The sequence below is a fragment of the Eubalaena glacialis genome, chromosome 3 (genome assembly GCF_028564815.1).
Source record: "Eubalaena glacialis isolate mEubGla1 chromosome 3, mEubGla1.1.hap2.+ XY, whole genome shotgun sequence".
In the NCBI taxonomy this organism is placed as follows: Eukaryota; Metazoa; Chordata; class Mammalia; order Artiodactyla; family Balaenidae; genus Eubalaena; species Eubalaena glacialis.
In genome coordinates, this window is record NC_083718.1 from 168380995 (window position 1) to 168403701 (window position 22707).

At 43.9% G+C, this 22707-nt stretch overlaps 1 protein-coding gene across 6 annotated transcripts in view; it reads left to right on the plus strand.

Annotated features, from left to right (window-relative positions):
- The window catches only part of CSMD2 (CUB and Sushi multiple domains 2), a 661810-nt gene that overhangs the window by 437020 nt on the left and 202083 nt on the right, over positions 1 to 22707 (plus strand). For all 6 annotated transcript variants that reach the window (XM_061184511.1, XM_061184512.1, XM_061184513.1 and 3 more), the window contains exons 20-23: positions 5628 to 5843; positions 7290 to 7478; positions 13193 to 13362; positions 21226 to 21382. In XM_061184511.1, coding sequence (XP_061040494.1) covers positions 5628 to 5843; positions 7290 to 7478; positions 13193 to 13362; positions 21226 to 21382 — 732 coding nt within the window. The remainder of the gene's footprint in view (positions 1 to 5627; positions 5844 to 7289; positions 7479 to 13192; positions 13363 to 21225; positions 21383 to 22707) is intronic.

The following is a 22707-nucleotide window of genomic DNA, read 5'->3' on the forward strand; positions in this document are numbered from 1 at the left end:
AACATTCTAATTATAGGGGTCCCAGAAGAAGAAGAGAAAAAGGAAGGGACTGAGAAAATATTTGAAGAGATTATAGTTGAAAACTTCCCTAATATGGGAAAGGAAATAGTCAAGTCTAGGAAGCACAAAGAGTCCCATACAGGATAAATCCAAGGAGAAACATGCCAAGACACATATTAATCAAACTATCAAAAATTAAATACAAAGAAAAAATATTAAAAGCAGTAAGGGAAAAGAAACAAATAACATACAAGGGAATCACCATAAGGTTAACAGCTGATCTTTCAGCAGAAACTCTGCAAGACAGAAGGGAGTGGCAGGACATATTTACAGTGATGAAAGGGAAAAACCTACAACCAAAATTACTCCACCCAGCAAGGATCTCATTTAGATTTGACAGAGAAATTAAAACCTTTACAGGCAAGCAAAAGCTAAGAGAATTCAGCACCACCAAACCAGCTTTACAACAAATGCTAAAGGAACTTCTCTAGGCAGGAAACACAAGAGAAGGAAAAGACCTACAATAACAAACCCAAAACAATTAAGAAAATGGTAATAAGAACATACATATCGATAATTACCTTAAATGTAAATGGGTTAAATGCTCCCACCAAAAGACATAGACTGGCTGAATGGATACAAAAACAAGACCTGTCTTGTCTACAAGAGACCCACTTCAGACCTAAGGACACATACAGACTGAAAGTGAGGGGATGGAAAAAGATATTCCATGCAAAGGGAAATCAAAAGAAAGATGGAGTAACAATTCTCATATCAGACAAAATAGACTTTAAAATAAAGACTCTTACAAGAGGCAAAGAAGGACACTACATAATGATCAAGGTATCAATCCAAGAAGAAGATATAACAATTGTAAATATTTATGCACCCAACATAGGAGTATCTCAATACATAAGGCAAATGCTAACAGCCATAAAAGGGAAAATCGACAGTAACACAATCATAGTAGGGGACTTTAACACCCCACTTTCACCAATGGACAGATCATCCAACATGAAAATAAATAAGGAAACACAAGCTTTAAATGATACATTAAACAAGATGGACTTAATTGATATTTATAGGACATGCCATCCAAAAACAACAGAATACGCTTTCTTCTCAAGTGCTCATGGAACATTCTCCAGGATAGATCATATCTTGGGTCACAAATCAAGCCTTGGTAAATTTAAGAAAATTGAAATCATATCAAGTATCTTTTCCAACCACAATGCTATGAGACTAGATATCAATTACAGGAAAAAATCTGTAAAAAATACAAACACATGGAGGCTAAAAAATACACTACTTAATAATCAAGAGATCAGTGAAGAAATCAAAGAGGAAATCAAGAAATACCTAGAAACAAATGACAATGAAAACACGACGACCCAAAACCTATGGGATGCAGCAAAAGCAGTTCCAAGAGGGAAGTTTATAGCAATACAATCCTACCTCAAGAAAAAAGAAACATCTCAAATAAACAACCTAACCTTACACCTAAAGCAATTAGAGAAAGAAGAACAAAAAGACCCCTAAGTTAGCAGAAGGAAAGAAATCATAGAGATCAGATCAGAAGTAAATGAAAAAGAAATGAAGGAAACAATAACTGAGATCAATAAAACTAAAAGCTGGTTCTTTGAGAAGATAAACCATTAGCCAGACTCATCAAGAAAAAAAGGGAGAAGACTCAAATCAACAGAATTAGAAATGCAAAAGGAGAAGTAACAACTGACACTGCAGAAATACAAAGGATCATGAGAGATTACTACAAGCAACTATATGACAATAAAATGGACAACCTGAAAGAAATGGACAAAGTGTTAGAAAAGCACAACCATCCGAGACTGAACCAGGAAGAAATAGAAAATATAAACAGACCAGTCACAAGCACTGAAATTGAGACTGTGATTAAAAATCTTCCAACGAAAAAAAGCCCAGAACCAGATGGCTTCAGAGGCGAATTCTATCAGACATTTAGAGAAAGCTAACACCTATCCTTCTCAAACTCTTCCAAAATATAGCAGAGGAAGGAACACTCCCAAACTCATTCTACGAGGCCACCATCACCCTGATACCAAAACCAGACAAAGATGTCACAAAGAAAGAAAACTATAGGCCAATATCACTGATGAACATAGATGCAAAAATCCTCAACGAAATACTAGCAAAGAGAATCCAACACCACATTAAAAGGATCATATACCATGATCAAGTGGGGTTTATCCCAGGAATGCAAGGATTCTTCAATATATGAAAATCAATCAATGTGATAAACCATATTAACAAACTGAAGAAGAAAAACCATATGATCATCTCAATAGATGCAGAGAAAGCTTTCAACAAAATTCAACACCCATTTATGATAAAAACCCTCCAGAAAGTAGGCATAGAGGGAACTTACCTCAACATAATAAAGACCATATATGACAAACCCACAGCCAACATCATTCTCAATGGTGAAAAACTGAAACCATTTCCACTAATATCAGGAAAAAGACAAGATTGCCCACTCTCACCACTATTATTCAACATAGTTTTGGAAGTTTTAGCCACAGCAATCAGAGAAGGAAAAGAAATAAAAGGGATCCAAATTGGAAAAGAAGACGTAATGCTGTCACTGTTTGCAGATTTCATGATACTACGCATAGAGAATCCTAAAGAGGCTACCAGAAAACTACTAGAGCTAATCAATGAATTTGGTAAAGTAGCAAGATACAAAATTAATGCACAGAAATCTGTTGCATTCCTGTACACTAATGATGAAAAATCTGAAAGAGAAATTAAGGAAACACTCCCATTTACCACTGCAACAAAAAGAATAAAATACCTAGGAGTAAACCTACCTAAGGAGACAAAAGACCTGTATGCAGAAAACTATAAGACACTGATGAAAGAAATTAAAGATGATACAAACAGATGGAGAGATATACCATGTTCTTGGATTAGAAGAATCAACATTGTGAAAATGACTCTACTATCCAAAGCAATCTACAGATTCAAAGCAATCCCTATCAAACTACCAATGGCATTTTTCACAGAACTAGAACAAAAAATTTCACAGTATGTATGGAAACACAAAAGACCCCAAATAACCAAAGCAATCTTGAGAAAGAAAAACGGAGCTGGAGGAATCAGGCTCCCGGACTTCAGACTATACTACAAAGCTCAGTAATCAAGACAGTATGGTACTGGCACAAAAACAGAAATATAGATCAATGGAACAGGGTAGAAAGCCCAGAGATAAACCCACGCACATATGGTCACCTTACTGTTGATAAAGGAGGCAAGAATATACAATGGAGAAAAGACAGCCTCTTCAATAAGTGGTGCCAGAAAAACTGGACTACATGTAAAAGAATGAAATTAGAATACTCCCTAACACCATACACAGAAATAAACTCAAAATGGATTAAAGACCTAAATGTAAGGCCAGATACTATAAAACTCTTAGAGGAAAACATAGGAAGAACACTCTATGACATAAATCAGAGCAAGATCCTTTTTGACCCACCTCCTAGAGAAATGGAAATAAAAACAAAAATAAACAAATAGGACCTAATGAAACTTAAAAGCTTTTGCACAGCAAAGAAAACCATAAAGAAGAAGAAAAGACAACCCTCAGAATGGGAGAAAATATTTGCAAATGAAGCAACTGACAAAGGATTAATCTCCAAAATTTACAAGCAAGTCATGCAGCTCAATATCAAAAAAACAAACAACCCAATTTAAAAATGGGCAGAAGACCTAAATAGACATTTCTCCAAAGAAGATATACAGATTTCCAACAAACACATGAAAGGATGCTCAACATCACTAATCATTAGAGAAATGCAAATCAGAACTACAATGAGGTATCACCTCACACCAGTCAGAATGGCCATCATCAAAAAATCTACAAACAATAAATGCTGGAGAGGGTGTGGAGAAAAGGGAACCCTCTTGCACTGTTGGTGGGAATGTAAGTTAATACAATCACTATGGAGAACAGTATGGAGGTTCCTTAAAAAACTAAAAATAGAACTACCATATGACCCAGCAATCCCACTACTGGGCATATACCCTGAGAAAACCATAATTCAAAAAGAGTCATGTACCACAATGTTCATTGCAGCTCTATTTACAATAGCCAGGACATGGAAGCAACCTAAGTGTCCATCGACAGATGAATGGATAAAGAAGATGTGGCACATATATACAATGGAATATTACTCAGCCATAAAAAGAAACAAAATTCAGTTATTTGTAGTGAGGTGGATGGACATAGACTGTGTCATACAGAGTGAAGTAAGTCAGAAATAGAAAAATAAATACCATATGCTAACACATATGTATGGAATCTAAAAAAAAAAAAAAAGGTTCTGAAGAACCTAGGGGCAGGACAGGAATAAAGAAGCAGACATAGAGAATGGACTTGAGGACACGGGGAGGGGGAAGGGTAAGCTGGGACGAAGTGAGAGAGTAGCACTGACATATATACGCTACCAAATGTAAAATAGATAGCTAGTGGGAAGCAGCCGCATAGCACACGGAGATCAGCTCCGTGCTTTGTGACCACCTAGAGGGGTGGGATAGGGAGGGTGGGAGGGAGACGCAAGAGGGAGGAGATATGGGGATATATGTATATGTATAACTGATTCACTTTGTTATACAGCAGAAATTAACACACCATTGTAAAGCAATTATACTCCAATAAAGATGTTTAAAAAAAATGTTAAAAAAAAACCTTCCCCGTCGTCCCTTAGCTCCTCCTTTGCCTCTGTTCCTCTGATCCCTGTCTACTTCACCTCCTGAGTCTCGTGACCCTTTCCTGCTCTCACCCCCTCTGCCAGCCCCCATCCACTTTCCCCCAGTGCATGGCTGACCTCCTTCTGACTGTTCTCTCTCCCTCCACTTCGTCCTCCTCACAGCCACCAACATCTTGCTAATCTGAAATCGGATCCACTCTGGATAGGATGGCTTCTCAATGCGTCCCGAAAAGTATCCAGTCCAGCCCCAGCCTACATTTCCAGCCTCTCTTCCAGATGTTTCCTGCTTAGTGTGTCCAGCCGCACCATGCAGCTCACAGAGCCCTGGAATCCACAGCGGCTCTGTCTCCGGTGCCCTGCCTGGGGTGCCCTTTCCCCTCTTACCCGGTTAATTCCTAAGCTCCTTTTAAGACCCCAATCAAATGCTCACTCTTTAGTGAGGGCATCCTACCCTCCCCTCTTTCCCTTCTGCCCCCCAGCGCAGTCTGATCTACATTGGTTCCAGCGTTTGCCACTCTGTACTGTAGCTATATCCCCTTGCACCCACCTAGCCCTGGATCCTGGCCCATAGGAGGTACCCAATAAATGTACAAATACTTGTTGACTGGATGAATGACCTAGCCATAAATCTCCCTTTCAAACTGGGACAACCAGAAAGCAGCATCCTTCTCCCTGACTGGACCTCAGGGCAGGGGCGTGTGCGGTTCACCTGGGTCCCTTCACGCAGGTTGGCTGGTGTGTGTTGACCTTGCTGAAGCTTGAGGTTCCGCACACCGATAGACGTTTGCAAACGGGGAATGTCTGTGCAGACCCCGTCGTGCAGCTGAGCCCCTTCAGCCCTCTCACTGTCACCACCCTGACCCTCTGGTCTCCTGGCAGGTGTGTTCTTCACTTTCCACACCTTCCACCTGGAGAGCAGCCACGACTACCTCCTCATCACGGAGAACGGCAGTTTCACCCAGCCCCTGAGGCAGCTGACCGGTTCCCGGTTGCCAGCCCCCATCAGCGCTGGACTCTACGGCAACTTCACTGCCCAGGTCCGCTTCATTTCCGATTTCTCCATGTCCTACGAAGGCTTCAACATCACCTTCTCAGGTAAAGCACGTGAGGGTCCCTTGGGGTACGTGATGGCTGAGCACTCTGTCCCTCCCCCCACCCCTGCCGCCGGCCTCTGGTCTCCCCAGCAGATGGCTCTTGGTCCCCTCCCCAGCCTCTGGGAGGGGGACCTCACTGCTGCAGCAGAAGATAGTCGGGTTAGACACGAGGACGAACTTCCTCATAGTGGGCTTGGAAGGAATTAGCAGGTCTGTTGGGGAATCTCCTTCTGTGAAGGTATTTAGGCTTCACTCTGAACATGACCAACCCAACTGATTGAACTAGAGGACCTCAGGAGTCCCATCTTGCCCTAGTAATTCCAGATTCTTCGTCTGATTCCACTTCCACTACTTCACAACCACAGCAATTTCTAAAAAAAAAAAAGAAAAGAAAAAGAAGGGAGACTGAAATTCACATTTTGGAGTGTTTTGGTCTCATTTGGGGGCTGCTTCACCAATGCTAATTTAGTAGCGATGGATATTTATCTTTGTGTTTAGGAATCCTGCAAAGAAAGCTCTTTACTATGCATTCAGGGAGAAAAGAGGACCCTTCACTCCTCTAGTACCAAGTCCTCCTGCTGCTCTCATCCTATCGCTCCCAGACCACCCCCCTCCCACCACCAGCCAGGAGTAGAGCCAGCAGGTGGATTCCCCCGGGATGGGTGAGAGATACCTGACCTCTAGGAAATGGGACATGGCAGAGCTCAGCCCCACAGTGTCCCTCCAGCAGATGCCACCTGCCATGTCCTGGCTGATGGGACATATCCAGCCAGTCTGCCTCATCCAGCCTCTTTCTCCCCACCACACAGAGCCCCGGGGTACTGTGTCCCAGAAGGGAGATGCCCTTGGGGATGAGGGAAAAGGTACTTCTATATCATCACTAGAGGTATAAAAGTCACTAGAGGCAGGTCCCTGCTGCATAAATGCCACTCCGTCACACATGCCATCTGCCTCAAGTGCCAGCGTTACCAAGACACAGCTTCAGCTGAAGCACTTGGATTCTTTTTCCCAATGTAAGTTGCCCTAGGCTGGGTCATGCATTCTGAACCTCTAGAACCAGGCTGATTGAATTGATCTGGCTTGGTGCCCAGGGAGAAAGAGGCAGGAGAGTCCACAAGCCTGAGGCTGGGGTTCATGTGGAGATGAAGGGACAGAGGAGGGAAGGGTCAGCCTCAGAAATACTCCCGGGAAGCATGTTTCCAGAAAGGTGGTGCTCTCTCCCACTGCCTGTGGTCTGGAGGCACTCAGACCACCCAGAACACACCTGCCTGTTCTCGCCCGTCTGTGTCCCTCTTGGGCTCTCTCTCTTTCTCTCCTTACTTTTCGTGCATCGGTGTGTATCCTGTACCTCTGTCTGTCTTCCTCTCTCGTCCTCTTCTCCCTGGTGTCTTTGTCTGTGTGTTCCCATCCTCTGTGTCTGACCCGAGCTCTCCTGCTCCCTTTCCAGAGTATGACTTGGAGCCCTGTGAGGAGCCTGAGGTCCCAGCCTACAGCATCCGGAAGGGCTTGCAGTTTGGTGTAGGCGACACCTTGACCTTCTCCTGCTTCCCCGGGTACCGTCTGGAGGGCACGGCCCGCATCACGTGCCTGGGGGGCAGACGGCGCCTGTGGAGCTCGCCTCTGCCAAGGTGTGTTGGTAGGTGGTCACGTGCTTTCATTTTGCTTCACTAATGGGGTTGGCGGACTTTAGTCAATTGCTGGGAGGTGGTGGAACGCACCTGGGCCAAGAGGCCAACAGGACTGGGTTTAAGAACTGTCTTAGCACATGGTTACCTGCAGTGGGACCTTGGGTGGGTGGCCTACCCTCCTTCCACGCCAACCTCCTTAGCAGTACAGGAGAGATGGCGATGCCTGCTTCGTGAGCTGTTCTGTAGCCTCAACTGACCTTTACAAAGCGGGTCCACAGTAGGCACTCGGATGAAATCAGTTTCTATGCTGTTCCCTCCCACCCTTAACACACATTCCCATGGCTAATTGATGCCTCTTGCGGAGAAATCTGGGTGGGGTGTGTGGGTGCACCTATAGGAAGGAGGTATGACCTTTGCCCATGGAGAATCCCCATCTGGTGGAGGAGAGGGCTGATTTTACTTGTCCAATGAGGGTGCTAGCTTTTGAGAATCTCTAGAAAGACTTCCTCCATTCCTCTGGGGAAGAGAGAGAGAAGCAGGAGTTGGGTTCATTTATAGAGCACCCATTGCAGGTCAGGCATGCTTCTGGATGCTGAGAATACAAAGGTGAACAACACAGAGAAGGTCTCTCCACTCCTGGTCTCACATTCTGGTGGGGGGAGATAGGCTGTAAACGCATGGATGTGTAGTGTGTCGGGCAGTGTTGAGGGTTACAGAGAAAGATGGTCAGCTTAGAAAGTGCTGGAGGTTTTTATAACAAGTAGTCAGGAAAGGCTTCTCTGATGAGCTGACATTTTAGTAGAGATCTGAAGGGATTCAAGGAGCTAATTCATGGGAGAAGAGGGAGAAGAGTACCAAGGCCCCAAGCCACGAGGACGCTCGGTGTTTGAGGAATAGCTTGGAGGCCAGTCTGGAGCGAGCGAGGGGGAGAACAGTGGATGGTGAGGTTAAAGAGGCAGCTGATGGAGTTGGGACCAGGAGCCCTGTGACCCAAGGTCCTGCCGGCCTCCTTGCCAGCATGCTAGAGCAGGCTGTTCAGAGCTCCAGGCCCAGAGGGTGGAGAAAAGTGGGGTGATATCCCAGGGACTGGGGACAGTTGCTGGCTGTCCCTCGTTTATAAGGTTCATGGCTCTGCTTGCTCGATGCTCACACCATGGGGCTAGATGGAACACAGGCTGGATCGGTGGAGTACCTTCCATGCTCACTGCTATCCGCTAGTGCTAAACATTACAGAAAACCCCAATATACCAAACAGATCAAAGCAGCACTGCACTGACTGAAACGGGTGCCGGCGTCTTGAGAGCCCTTGAGGTCAGCCTTGCCCGAGACAACCGCACGGAGCCCTGGGGCTCTACAGAGGACAGTGGTAAATAGGATGGCAAGATGGGCTGGGCTCAGGCTGTGGGGTCACCTGGGTCCAAGGGTGAGTCTCTGCTCTGCCACTTACCAGCTGTTAGATCTTGGGCAAGCCACCAGACCCCAGCAGCTCCAGCTTCCTCGCTTATAAAACAGAGATAACAATATCCAATTCACAGGCTTTATTCCAGATTAGATGACATAATTTACATAAACCAATGGGGTGCCAGATAATTATCATCATTTTGCCAATAACCTTTTTATCATTATTTATTGATGACATGACCAACAACCAATAACCCTTTACGATCTCAGAGGGGAAACATTAAGACAAATAGATGCAGAATTCCATTTTTGATCAATTAACTAATCTCAAAGTTTATCCTTTTTCCTGCAACCATCCCACAGAGCATCCACCCACCCTGACCTGGACGCACATTCAGACACACATGTAACTCCCACTGTGTAGGTTCAGTTTCGATGTGGCTGCTAGCAGCTCTTTTCTGCTCTGGAGAAATGTCTTCAGCTAAGTGGCTCTGAGGGGAATTTTTCCTGAATGGGATTATCCAGGACCACAGATACGCACACGCCCTAAGCTCTCGCCTCATTGATCTCATTACATAAACTCATTCTTTAACTTATTATTCCAATTACTGTTTGTTCATGGCGCCTCACAATATTTTCATTATTACATTTGTCTTCTGTTCTGTATGTATTCATAACGCATAGCAATTATAATCACCTCTAATTACCACCAGCCCGCAATAGAACCTCAGGTTGGAGGTATCATGGGAATGCCCGCCCGGGAGATGCTCCCAGTTGCCATACGCACTGGAGGTGTAAATTGAATAACTTACCAGGAACATTCCCTGCTGAGAAGGAGATGAACAGTCCTGGGCTCTAATTCATTGTGTGACAGGGCGACACTGCCCCTGACCTCAGGGTCCCCTGAGCTGGATGTGGAAGAGACAGCCCTGATCCCAGAGGACCCCATTCTGCAGCAAGAGACATGGCCCTGCCCTTGGGAGGGAGGATGATGGAGCAGACCTAACTCTCTGCCTCGGGAGCCCCAGACTGATGGACAAGACACAGCCCCTGCCCTTAACGAGACCTCTTCTGTTGGGGATGAGAGAAGTCGTAGATGCCCGAATTAGCCGCAGCACTTTCCGGTGCAGATGACTGTTTCTCTGGAACATTTATTTGTTTCCATTTATGCTTGTGTTTGGCTTTTCAGTGCATCTGCTCACCTCCCCTGATACTTTGGAAACTCTCCCAAAAGCAAGTGCCAGGTCCCGCTACCTCCTGTACACTCCCCGGTGCCCTGGAAAAAGGCCTCAGTAGGGACCAAAGACTGGCCCCATCTGAAGTTGTCAGCCCCCTTCCCCTCCCCATAAAGGTGTCGGGCATGTGGCAAAGAGGAGAGGGTCATGCTGGGGCAGAGATGGCATATAGCTATTGTGCAGCAAGCCGGGGCAGGAAGGAGGTGCAAAAATATGTCAAAGCCCACGTTTAAGGAAAACCAACTTTTAGGAACTAGGCAGAGAGCAAGAGGTATCAGGAACAGTGAGGGTGCTGTGAATGTCAGGCAGCTAACACATGCTTCCCGAGAAACTTCTTGGGCTTTCTGCCATTCCCGGAGCCTGGGCAGTTAGGGCTCCAAATAGAAGCAGATAAGCTGCGTAGATTCATCGGGTTAGATGGGGAGAGAAAGGAATAACGCTTGTTGAGGGCCTACTAGGTGCTAACCACTCCCTATATGTTCACCTCTTTCATCATAAAATTTCATATATGTATTCTCTCTAGTTTTATGTGGATGCTGTTATTATCCAGATGGAGGCAGATGAAGAGACCGAGGTTCAGAGAGTTGATATAACTGGTCTGAGTCTAAAATTCATGCTCATCCCACTGCACCACATGTCGTTCCCTAGGTGGAAGAGAATACTGTGTGATGCCCAGAGATGATGGCGAGCTGCTTCAGAGGGCTGCCCACGTGATGTGACTGAGTAATAAATGTCTAAATATGCACAGCCCTCAGCACCCCCTCCCCAAATGCCCACCTTCATCAGAGGGCACCCAGAATACTTACACACTTTAGAAACATATCTACCTAAAGTATCAGCAGCCACCAGGGTGCCCGTCCACCACCCGCCCTTTAGTTTTATGCCCCAGCTCTGCACATTCATTACGCACGTTCGGACACTCTGCAAACAGGCTGAGTTTAAAGTACTGCAAAGCGAGATTTCTCCTCCAAGACAAATGACGGCTGTCCTGTTCAGTTTGAGCTGCTATAAGAAAATACCATAAAGTGGGTGGCTTCAACAACAAACATTTATTTCTCACAGTTCCGGAGGCTGGCAAGTCCAAGATCAAGGTGCCAGTGGATTCAGTGTCTGGTAAAGGCCCTGTCCCTGGTTTCCAGATGGCAGCCTTCTTGCTGTACCATCACACAGCAGACAGATTGCAGGCTCTGGTCAATTCCTCTGCTGATAAGGGCACTAATCCCATCATGGGGGCTCTCCCCTCATGACCTCATCTAGACCTAATTACCTCCCAAAGGCCCCACCTCCAAATAGCATCACACTGGGGAATTCTTATGCTTCAGCATAAGAATTTGTCAGAGGGACACAAACATGCTGTCCATAGTAATGGCTTATGTGACGTCTTAGGAACCTGAAGCTGGTCCTGAACTGGAAAGGGCCCAGGGAGGAGGGCTTGTCCCACCAATCAGAGGACTGATTGGCGGGACATGGTCACTATCTTCAAAGTTCTAAGGAGCAGCCTTTGGGACAAGAGAACACACAAAGGTACAACTAAGCCCACTAGAGGCTCAGCTCTGAATGTTCCTGTATCACATGCTCCCTCCACACTGCTGTGGCCTAGGACACTCCAGGCTCAGGGCAATTAAAATTGAATATGTGGTGACCTCAGGGTCATTCCAGCCAATGACTGTGCCTAGAATAGGGACACTGAGGAATGGTTCGGGGAAAGCAGATGTGCTACCACCAACCTCAGAGATTCAACATATGCTCCAAACTCCCCATATGTCCAGACAAATAATGGGCCTGCCATCTGGACTTGTATTTATATCCTTCCAGAACCTAATCATTTTTAGAGCTGTCCATCCTCTGAGGTCAGTGTCCTCCATATTTATTCATTCATTCATTTGGCAAATATTTATTTTACAGACAATCTGGGCTAAGCCTTGGAAATTCATGGATTCATTAAGCATGACCCTTACCTTCAAGTAACGCACAGTTTGGGTAGGGGGTACAGACAAGAAACTAGCCATCAGGGTGCGATCTGGTAGACGCTTTGCCACAGGGAAGCCCAGGAAGAGGCTTCACATTATCAAAGACCCTAGAGAGCCAACTGCAGGGTCCTTCAGCACATGCCCTGCACTGAGCTACCCCTTTCATCGCTGCTGCTGTCCTGCCCAGGCATGGAGCAGAGCGAGTGGGTGCTGGAGATACAGAAATATGACCAAGCCCCAAAGCATCCACAGGGCAGTGGAGGAGATAGAAATGTTAACAAATAAGTCAAGTAAAATGTGATAACCGCTATAAATAGAGGTATAGGAACAATGGGGAAAGAATGACTAATTCTGGAGGAGCAGAAACAGATTTTGAGAGGAAGGTGTGAATTCATTAGCTGTTGAGTTAAACAGGGTTTCCATGGGTCTGTGCCAAAACTTTCTTCAGAGCCTCAGAGGCCCTAAATTCCAGAACCAAGAGGGCTGAGTTGCAGCCCCCTCCTCTTCTTGAATTGAGAGACTTGATCTAAATTGCTAAGTACCAGGGTCTTTATCTTGAAAACAGGGATGATAATTGTGCCTGCCTCATGGGGATCGGTTGCTGTGACTAATGGCTGAAATGATCCTTGTAAAGCTTGGAAGATGCTAGCAATTATTATTCAATCTTGTCCCCTCTTTGTCTGTATCCTCTGATACTGAAAGGCTTCATCCCTCCTCACTTGGCTGCCCCCATCGTCCCCTGATGCCCTCCTTGGTCATTTCTGTTGCTATGATACTATATGAACAGGTGGGAGGGAGAATGGCTGCTTCATAACACTGTGAAAGTAAAGGGTTCCTGGTGGGTTTATTTCTATTTCTGCAGAAGAAAAACAGACAAACTGAAGGAGAGAAATAAAGGAATGTAGCAGAACTACAGGTGGGCAGATGTTAAAAAAAAAAAAAAAACTTTGATACGCATTCCTATAGACAGGCAGACAAATGGACAGATAAACAGGCACTCTGGCAGGTAGAGAGGCAAGCAACTTGTCATCTTTGTAAGGTACTCCAGCGCTGTGAGTTGTTTTCCGGATGTAGCTGATGGGTGTTAATCTGTGATTATTGTGATTCTCTTTCCAGCTGAGTGTGGGAATTCAGTCACGGGCACTCAGGGCACTCTGCTGTCCCCCAACTTTCCTGTGAACTACAATAACAACCACGAATGCATCTACTCCATCCAGACCCAGCCGGGGAAGGGGATTCAGCTCAAAGCCAGGGCATTTGAACTCTCTGAAGGAGATGTCCTCAAGGTAACACTGATAGATTTCATAGAGTATGTATGCTACGGGATGCAAAAGTACGGTCACCACACTCATTTATCTCTGTGTGAATGACCCAACCTTTCTTCTTCCCTCCTGAGTCCCAAGATGTTGTCCTCACTCATCTGGGAGAAGTGAGAATCTAAGAGAGAAGGGTAGGCGAGTGTATTCTAAAGAATGTGGCTTTAGAGTTTGCTTAGGAGCTGACTGCTCTCAAATATGTATGTGATTGAGTAGGGGTTGTCTGGACAGTAAATCACCATAATAAACTCAGTTGGAGTGGCCAGTGGATCAGGTTTTCCATTGCGAACTCTGACCATCAACCTAGATACGGAAGAGTTCATAGAATATGTGCATTTGTGTAGATATGTGTGGATATAGATATGTTTATATGTACATTTCCACATGTGTGTGCATGTGTCTGTGTCTGTATTTTGGTTTGGGTGATCTGTGTCTGTACATACTTGTGTCCTGTGTGTGTGCATTTGTGTATGTTTTGAGTTTATGTTTCAGTGACCGGAGGGCTATTTCTGTAGCTTCAGTGTGCCATGGTGATGGCCTGCATGTAGCAGTGGGGTTGAAGAAAGTGAATTCAAGATCTACATAAGAGAAAGAAGTGAAAGGACTTGGACTAAAGAAAGGGTTATAGAGAGGGACTTGTTGAGACATTGAACACACTTATGACTGTGTTTCTTTGTGTGTGTGATTTGTACCTCCAATAACACATCGTGTGTGTGTATGTGTGTAATCAAAGAGTTGACTCTGGAGAACTTATCAAAGAGCTGCCTTATTTAAAAAGATTATAAGGAAAATCTCATACTGAGTAGGTCCATTTTCATCCTAGGCCAAGAAACTTTTTTATCTTATTCTAATATAGTTTTATTCCCTGTAGCCAGAGAAGTCTAGACATTAGAAACAACCAAAGGTCACCACTCTAGGAAATCCAAAGAGAAACCATTAAATAATCCCCATCCGTTAGGACTCTCTGTAGATATGATGAGTACACTGTGCTTTTTATGCAAAGATGATACTCTTGACCCACCCTCTTGGGGGGGGGTGTGTGTGTGTGTTTGTGTGTGTGTGTGTGTGTTTGGAAGGCATTTCTCACTCTTACCTAATTACTCTTGAACCCAAGAGGAAGTACCATGAGATGACCAGTTGGGACCAGATATGCCTGAAACAGAACAGAATATGGCAAAGTGGCCCAGGAGGGAGTGGGTTCCTATCATTGGCTCCTTAAGCTCTACTTTTCAACCTCTAAGCTCCCCAGACAGAGAAATGCAGTGTGCATCTCCCTATAAGTGAACAACAGACAGGACTTTATACTTTCCAAGGGCCATGTCTTCAGGCGTCTCCCTTGACCTCAGTTCTCTCCATCCATTTGTTCATCATCAACAACAGAGTCTCAGAGGACACTCCCAGGGCCAACAAGGCCAGAGGGACTTCCGTGCTCTAGTGCTGCAGGTGGAATTGAGGAAAGCTGGACGATGCAGAGACCTTCTTGGAGGAAGGTTGCTGTTAACCCTGCAGAAAAAGGCATTTTGGAGACTTACAGTTCTCAGGTTTTGAGGGGAGTGTGCGCAGCAGTTCTGTGCGTGTGGCCTGACGGGACCAGCAGAAGGCCTCCTTCCTTGGTTGCTAGAGGTCACATGGAGCATGGCTGGTGCCCCAGCGTCCTCTCTAGGGTGGTCTGGACTCAGAGTAGCACCTAAGACACAGTCAGCAGGTGTGCATACCTCACTGCACTATCAAGGTTCTGCCTCAGGGTTGAGTGAGCAACTTAACAGACAGAAGAGAGACTTTTGGAGGCACTCAGGGTAAGAAGGGAGGGACCTGGGGCATCATCCCCAGGTCAGAGGTCAGGGAGGGCTCAGGCAGGGATCAGGACCTCAGGTGGCCCTGCAGGGCTGTGGGGAGAGGGGGATGATTTCCTGTGTTTCTTAGAGAGATCTTCCCGGACTTCAGACTTGGTCTCTGCAGCCGCCTGCCCGGCTGGCCCTGCCACCAGCCTTCTAACACTGGGCTCCACCTTCTTGCTGAAAAGCCTCTTCCTCCCTTTCTAGGCCTCTGTAGTGTCCCCCTCAGAAGGTTGGGCTGTGGTGCTGACCTGACCGAAAGGCCATCCACATGATCCTGTAACCACCAGAGAGAGCTTCCATAGTAGGGGGTCTGGGGAAGGGAGGACAAGGCATCCAGGGAGATCACGTAGTTTCCTGTTCTAACTCTTCCCCTCAGGACCCTTGCCCTCCCGAGGGAGAACCTGGGACACTAATTATTTTGGAATGAAAAGAAATGCACGGTTATAGTTTCCACCCTGCAACCACTGTCAGCTGCAGGGGCAATGCTCTTTACACCTGTCGCTCCGATCTACCTCGACACAAAGAAGGTGGCACCCAGAGTCACCTCCAGGAGCACCCTGCCCTTGCCCTGGTGTAACTGGCCCATCTGCCAGAACACTGGTGTATTTCCAATCCTGAGGATGTACCTGTCCCTCCCAAGAACCCCAGTGCATACCTGGACTCCTTCCTGCCCAGCGAGACCCGCCACTTCCTCCACACTTGCGTCTGACCAACCCTCCAAACCTTCCATACACTCTTGGATTTCTGACCCATGAAATGACTGTTTTCTTGCATTTGTGACCCTCAATCTTTTCCTTACCTTTAATAACTGAAAATTTCTTAGACCTCACCCCTACACATACTCCAGCTTGTCTCCTAGAACTACCTGATTTCTTCTGTTTTGGCCTCCACCAAAATTTTGACCTCTGTCATCTGCAAGACAGAAGGTCCTCTAAATGCAATAGTGTGGAAAGACAACAGCTCCCAGCTCAAGATGGCACACGAAGCCCATGTATATAACTACATCCTCTACAGTTCCCACGGAAATGACTAAAGGGACATGAAAACGGGAAATTAGGCAAGGGTGCCTTTCACATACAACTTAAAGGAATTTTTGCCAAATGGAATACCCCCCAAAAGGGGTCCATTTTGAGAAAGAGCCTAATCAAAGTGTAATTCACATAAGTGAATTGAAATCCTGCCTGTGGATTCAGTGCTAGAAACCTCAAGGAAAGAATGCATCTAAGACCACCTAGCTCAGGGCAGCAGAGCCTGGGGCCAAGGACACACAGTGGGGCTGTTGGCAGGGGCCAGATCTCAATCCAACTAGCTCTTCTGGAAGCGTACAGGGTCTGAGAAACCACAGAGAGCCACAGTTCCCTCTCAACATGACTTTCTGGATTCTATTTGGCTGTTGTTGGCAAGCTGGATAAAGCAGAGCAATGCCATGGCTGGCGCCTAACAAGAGTGGGCAAGCTCATTAGAGAAGAGGCTGCCACAATCATACACACACACACACGCACATGTACACACACATACACATGTACGCACTCTCCCTCACACACACATGCTTTAGTACCAGGAGCAAGAGAAGCTCCTCCTATGGCCTCTTCTGGCTTAACTCTTCTGCTCCGCCTTAAAGACTACTGGGTCTTTCCATTATCCATTTTTATTTTCCCTCTGTCATGGTGTGCCAACCGGAAAATGAACTGGATATGTGTGAATATTCAGTAGATCAGAAGAAGGGGACCTGTCTGAGGAGTCAGAGTTAATTGCCCCTCTGCAAGCAACAAAGAAAAAAAAAATACTTTAAAAACTTCTAATTTGTATTCTTAACAGGATTTGAGAGAATATTATATTTATGACACAAAAATAGGAAATAATGAAAACAGAGCAATCTGAGATGAGGAAAGATTGAATAGAGATGAAAAACATGATCACCCAATTAAAAAATGGAATGGAGGCAATGAACAGAAGATGGTAAACCACAGAAAAATGAAATCACTTTATTATAAAATAAATTTGAGAACTTCTCTCACATCTCATAATGAAATGAAAAAGAGAATTCTTTTATATTAATAAAATGCACCATCAATTCACAGTAAAACTTTATGTGCCAAATAACATAGCATGAATAAATTAAATAAAAATGACTAGAAATGTAAAAAATTTTAATAAAGTCACAGTCATTGTGGAAGATTTAATATACCTCTATTAGTCTCTGATGTATCATCTAGGTTAAAAATAAATAAGGATTTAGGTAGCTTGAATAATATAACAGAATAAATCCAAAGAAAGTAGAAGAAATACTTTTAAAGATAAAAGCAAAAGTGACTGAAAAAAGAAAAATTTTAAAAATAGCAATTATCAACAAAACCAACTGGTTCTTTGAAAAATAATAAAATAGACAAAATTTACAGGACTCATCAAGGAATAAAGAAGGCACAAATATATAATTTTAAGAATGAAAAAGGAACATAGTCATAGATAAGGTAGAGATTATGAAAACAATAAGAAAATGTTTAGGAAAAAGCATAAGACAAAAAATCTGAAAGCTTAAATGAAATGGAAATTTTTATAGATAATAAGTACTAATATCAAGAAAAAATACAAATCTGAATAAACCAATAACCATTTAAAACATTGGAATTCTCCCGTATTCTCTCTCAAAGTCCCCAGACCTAGACTATTTTACAGGTAAAATCCGCCTGCCAATGCAGGGGACACGGGTTCGATCCCTGGTCCGGGAGGATCCCACATGCCACGGAGCAACTAAGCCCGTGCGCCTCAACTACTGAGCCTGCGCTCTAGAGCCCATGAGCCACAACTACTGAGCCTGTGTGCCACAACTACTGAAACCTGCGTGCCTGGAGCCTGTGCTCCACAACAGGAGAGGCCACTGCAGTGAGAAGCCTGTGCACCGCAACGAAGAGTAGGTCCCGCATGCCACAACTACAGAAAGCCCGTGCGCAGCAATGGAGACCCAACTCAACCAAAAATAAATAAATAAATAAATAAAATTGATTTGTACACCTTAAATATATGCAATTTTTATTCGTCTGTTACACTTCAATAAAGCTGAAAAAAGTGGAAACATATAATAGAGAAAAAGAAAGAAAGAAGGTTAGATGTAATAGGTGTGTATAGATTCTCTTGGATTTGTCAGGGATAAATCCATCACCTGTATATAATGATGAACTGGACCATCAAAGCAATTTTCTTATAGACAAGCAATATTCTGTTGGGAAATAAATGTATACAAGGGCCCAATTACCAATATCAATAAAAAATATAAAAATGCCCAGGAATAAATACAGAATTTTACTGAGAGATATAAAAGACAACTTGATTAAATGGAGCCAGATGTCATGTATATGGATAGGAAGATTTAATATCATATAGATATGTTTTCTCTCTTATCAATCCAGGCATTTAATATTAATCAGTCAGAATTATACAAGTTGTTTTGGGTCTTTTGGAGAGATTGGGGGGAGTTGCTTCTCTTAATTTGAGAAAAGTCTTCTTGAGTTTATCTAAAAGAATAAACATGGGAAAACAATTTTTTAAATTAAAAGAAGACAAATGTGAGGGGACTCGCCCTACCAAATATTTAAATATATTAGAAAGCTACAATAACTAAAACAGTTTAGATCATGCACAGGAATAGGCAAATAGATAACTGCAGTAGAATAGAAAGTTGAGCAAAAAAAATTTATATAACTATGTATGTGATAAAGTTGGATTTAAAGTTGGTGATGGGTGGAATATTTACAAACAGGGTTTTGTTAAAAATGGCTAATCAACCAGGAAGAAAATGTATCTTATACCATATGCCAAAATTCCAGGTGGATTTACGAACAAAATTACTGAAAGAAAATATTGGTTTATTTATTTATCATACATTTGTTAAGTGCGTCTTATGTGCCAGGGCACATATTCCACATATTCTGGACAATGATATGCGAATGATTATATTGTGGGTTGGGTTAATTTTATGATGGAAATTTCTGCAGCTGTTTAAGTGCTGTTGTGGAAAAAATATTTAATGATTTGAAAAATATACACATTATATTAAGTGAAAGAGCAGGTTACCATATAGTATCTATAGTTTGATCTTGCTTTTATAAAAAAATTAATTTAAAAACTATATAAGGAAAGATATGCATAGAACGAAGCCTAGAAAGATAGTCACCAAAATGTTATGAGTGCTGAAAGTTGCTTTCAGTTTCTTCGTGCTTTTCTGTGTTATAAGTTTCCTGCAATGAATATTTTATCATAATGACATATTAAGAACAAAAATATTCTTAATGAATTAAGATGAATTATGCTTTGAAATTAAGGAAAAAATCCTATTCCCATTATACTTTTATTAATAAACAACAATTTCTTAATACCATAATATATCCAGTGAGTGTTCTAATTTCCAATTATCTCATAAATGTAATATTTTTTAAATTTACAGTTTATTTGAATCAGGATCCAAATAAGTTGTACATATTGGATTAGTTGCCTCAAGTATTTTTTTAGTCTTTAGGTTTTACCTCCATCTCTTCTTTTCTACTCCCTTGTAATTTATTTGTAACTTGTTTATTTGTAATGTATTCATTTCATATGTTCCTCTGTCCTCCATATCTCCTATAAGTTGGAAATTGGATCCAGTGGCTTGATCTGATTCAGGTTTGATGTTTTTTTGGCAAAATGACACCATAGGTATTGGTGTGTCTTCCATTAACAAGCACATGATGTCTGGTTGTCTCTCTTATTGTGATGTTAGCAAGTGTAGATGATTAATGCCTTGATCAGTTAATTAGAAAATATATGTTTTAATGGGTAAAAGTATTTTTATAACAATCTGGATGCAGCGGTGGGCTGAACTCTTTGAACTGGTGTCATGTCTATGTCTGCTGGCACTCTGGAATTCTCCCAGTCTATCAGTGATATAAAACAATTGCACATAGGATCTGGAAACAGACTTTTGAAGCTCCCAGGGGCCTAAACAAATCTCTAATATACAGCACTGTTAGCTTGAAGGATAACTTCTTTTAGAAAGTTTTGCTTCATAAATAGTAGAATGGAAATATTGTTCCAATTTGCTGGCAGCTGGCACCACATCCTGTGCCATGCACAAATATTCATCACCCACCCATAGATCCCATCTTTGATATTTACCAAAGCAACAGGGGGTCCTTCACTCAATCACAAATTCTGTTGTTATTTGCACAATTATCTGGAAAGGAGCAGCAACCTCGGAACCTGGGGAGCCAGTTCATTATTCTGATGATTCTTGTCTTTGCTGGTGCTCAGTAGTTCAGGGGACAGACGGGAGTCAGGGAAGCCAGATGCCTGCACAATTCCACCCCTGGCAAGCCTGCAGGCCCTCGCTGGAGCCCTCATTTTAGGAGGGAAGGGGCAGAGACTGAGCTTGGGGAAGGGAAAGATACCATGACACTTGACACGCTGGACATTTTAACTCCATCCTACTGGATCCTAGGGGTCATGTCCAGCAGAGTGTGAGACTGAGGCCACTGCCACAGTGGAGTAGGATTAGGGAGGAGGACGATTGTCTCATCTCCTGGAAGGGCAGGATGGAGTGTTTAGCAATGCAGAAAAGTCGAATGCTTGCGGCCTGCCTGTCTGCAGAAACAGATGTTTTGGGCACTCAGGCAGCCCCAACCTGGTCTCCGCAAGCTGCTGAGGAGTAAGCTGGTGCCATCTGGGGGTTGGGGAGCTAAGACCAGATCTCCTCTGAGAAGGTTAGAACAGCATCCAGTTCCTAGAGATCCGATTCACACCGAGATGGGCTGGGCACAGGACTGGTACCCAGTAGGCTAGCGGGGCTGATAACTTGCCCGGTGGCAGCTCCACTCTGCCGTCTTCCTTGCATCTGATGACTGACTGTCCCTCTAACAGTTGTTATCAGTGCTAAACTCTGGGAATGTGGGCTGTGGGGTGGGAAGCCCTTGTTCAAGATAAGGCCATGCTGATGATGTGGGGTTGGGGTCTCTCCCGTGTCCAGGTCTACGATGGCAACAACAACTCCGCCCGTTTGCTGGGGGTGTTCAGCCGCTCTGAGATGCTGGGGGTGACATTGAACAGCACGTCCAGCAGTCTGTGGCTTGATTTCATCTCTGATGCTGAGAACACCAGCAAGGGCTTTGAGCTGCAGTTTTCCAGTAAGTCTTTTTCTCATCTGAGTGGACAGTGAAATCGGGCTTTCCCCGGTTCCACACACAGGGAGGCTGGGCTCTGGGACATCACCCATCAGTTAGTGGGTTTGATTTTCTTTAACTGGTGTGTGCTTAGCAGACTGTTTCCCCTAAGACATTGTGCCCGTGATTTGGATAAGCTGCCACTTGGCGTACAGCTCCATGGTTACACCTGTGAGTAACTTAGCTAAGAGTCACAGCACACCTTTGACTCACTAATCACCTTTTACTCACTAAAAATAATAAGCGCTGAGCCTTTGAATTAAAGCAACCAAAGATAGCCTTTCCTAATGGTGACATTTACAAACTAATGTTCAGCTACAGTCAGGTGTAAAAAATGCAAGCACTAATGTATAATTATGTTCTTTTTTACTACTCCCTAAAGAGTCGAGGCTTGATTCTTTCCTTTTTTTCCTGATTTTAACTTTCTCCTTTACTCCTGAGATTTCAAAAACAGAAAGCACCGAGGTTCGTACACAGCCCCAGAGTACCTGGGATGACATCTCCATACTTCGGCTTCACAGCTATTTTAATCATTTATTTGAGCTTCTACTTGCCCAGTAGCTACAAAGAAATGTGCTTTTGTAGACTATTTTAAAAGCCAGTGAATATGCATCAACTGATAAATGGATATGTCCCTCCATACAATGGGGTATTATTTGGCCATAGAAAAGGATCCAGTTCTGATCCATGCTACAATGTGGGTGACCCTTGGACACATGATGCGAAGTGAAAGAAGCCTGTCACAGTACATGTAGACACATGTATTGCATGAACCATTTATATGAACTGTCCAGAATAGGCAAATCCATAGAGACAGAAGGAAAATTGTTAGTTGCCTGGGGATGAGGGAGTTGGGGGGAAATCACCGTCTCTTTGAGGTGATGAAAATGTCCTTAAGTCGATTGCAATGTTAGTTGCACAACTCTGTGAATAAACTAAAAGACACTGAATTATACACTTTAGTTGGGGGAGTGTTTAGTATGTAAGTTATGTCTCAATAAAGCTGTTACAATAAAAAAACCAATGAGTCTACTCAAGATTCCTCTTGCCTGGGTGTGTAGGGTCTGTGCCTGTTACAGCAGGCACAGAAGTGGAAGAGGATTCAATAGAGTCATATTCAAATTCCGTTTCTATCATCTGAGATTGTGTGACTGGAACAATTTGTGTGACCTTCCCGAGTCAACATTCTCAGCTGTGCAATGCACAGTTACCCCTCCTGGTAAGACTCCTGTGAATAACAAGTGAGCACTAACACAGGTGGCCACCGTGCCCTAAGAGCTCTGTGTGAG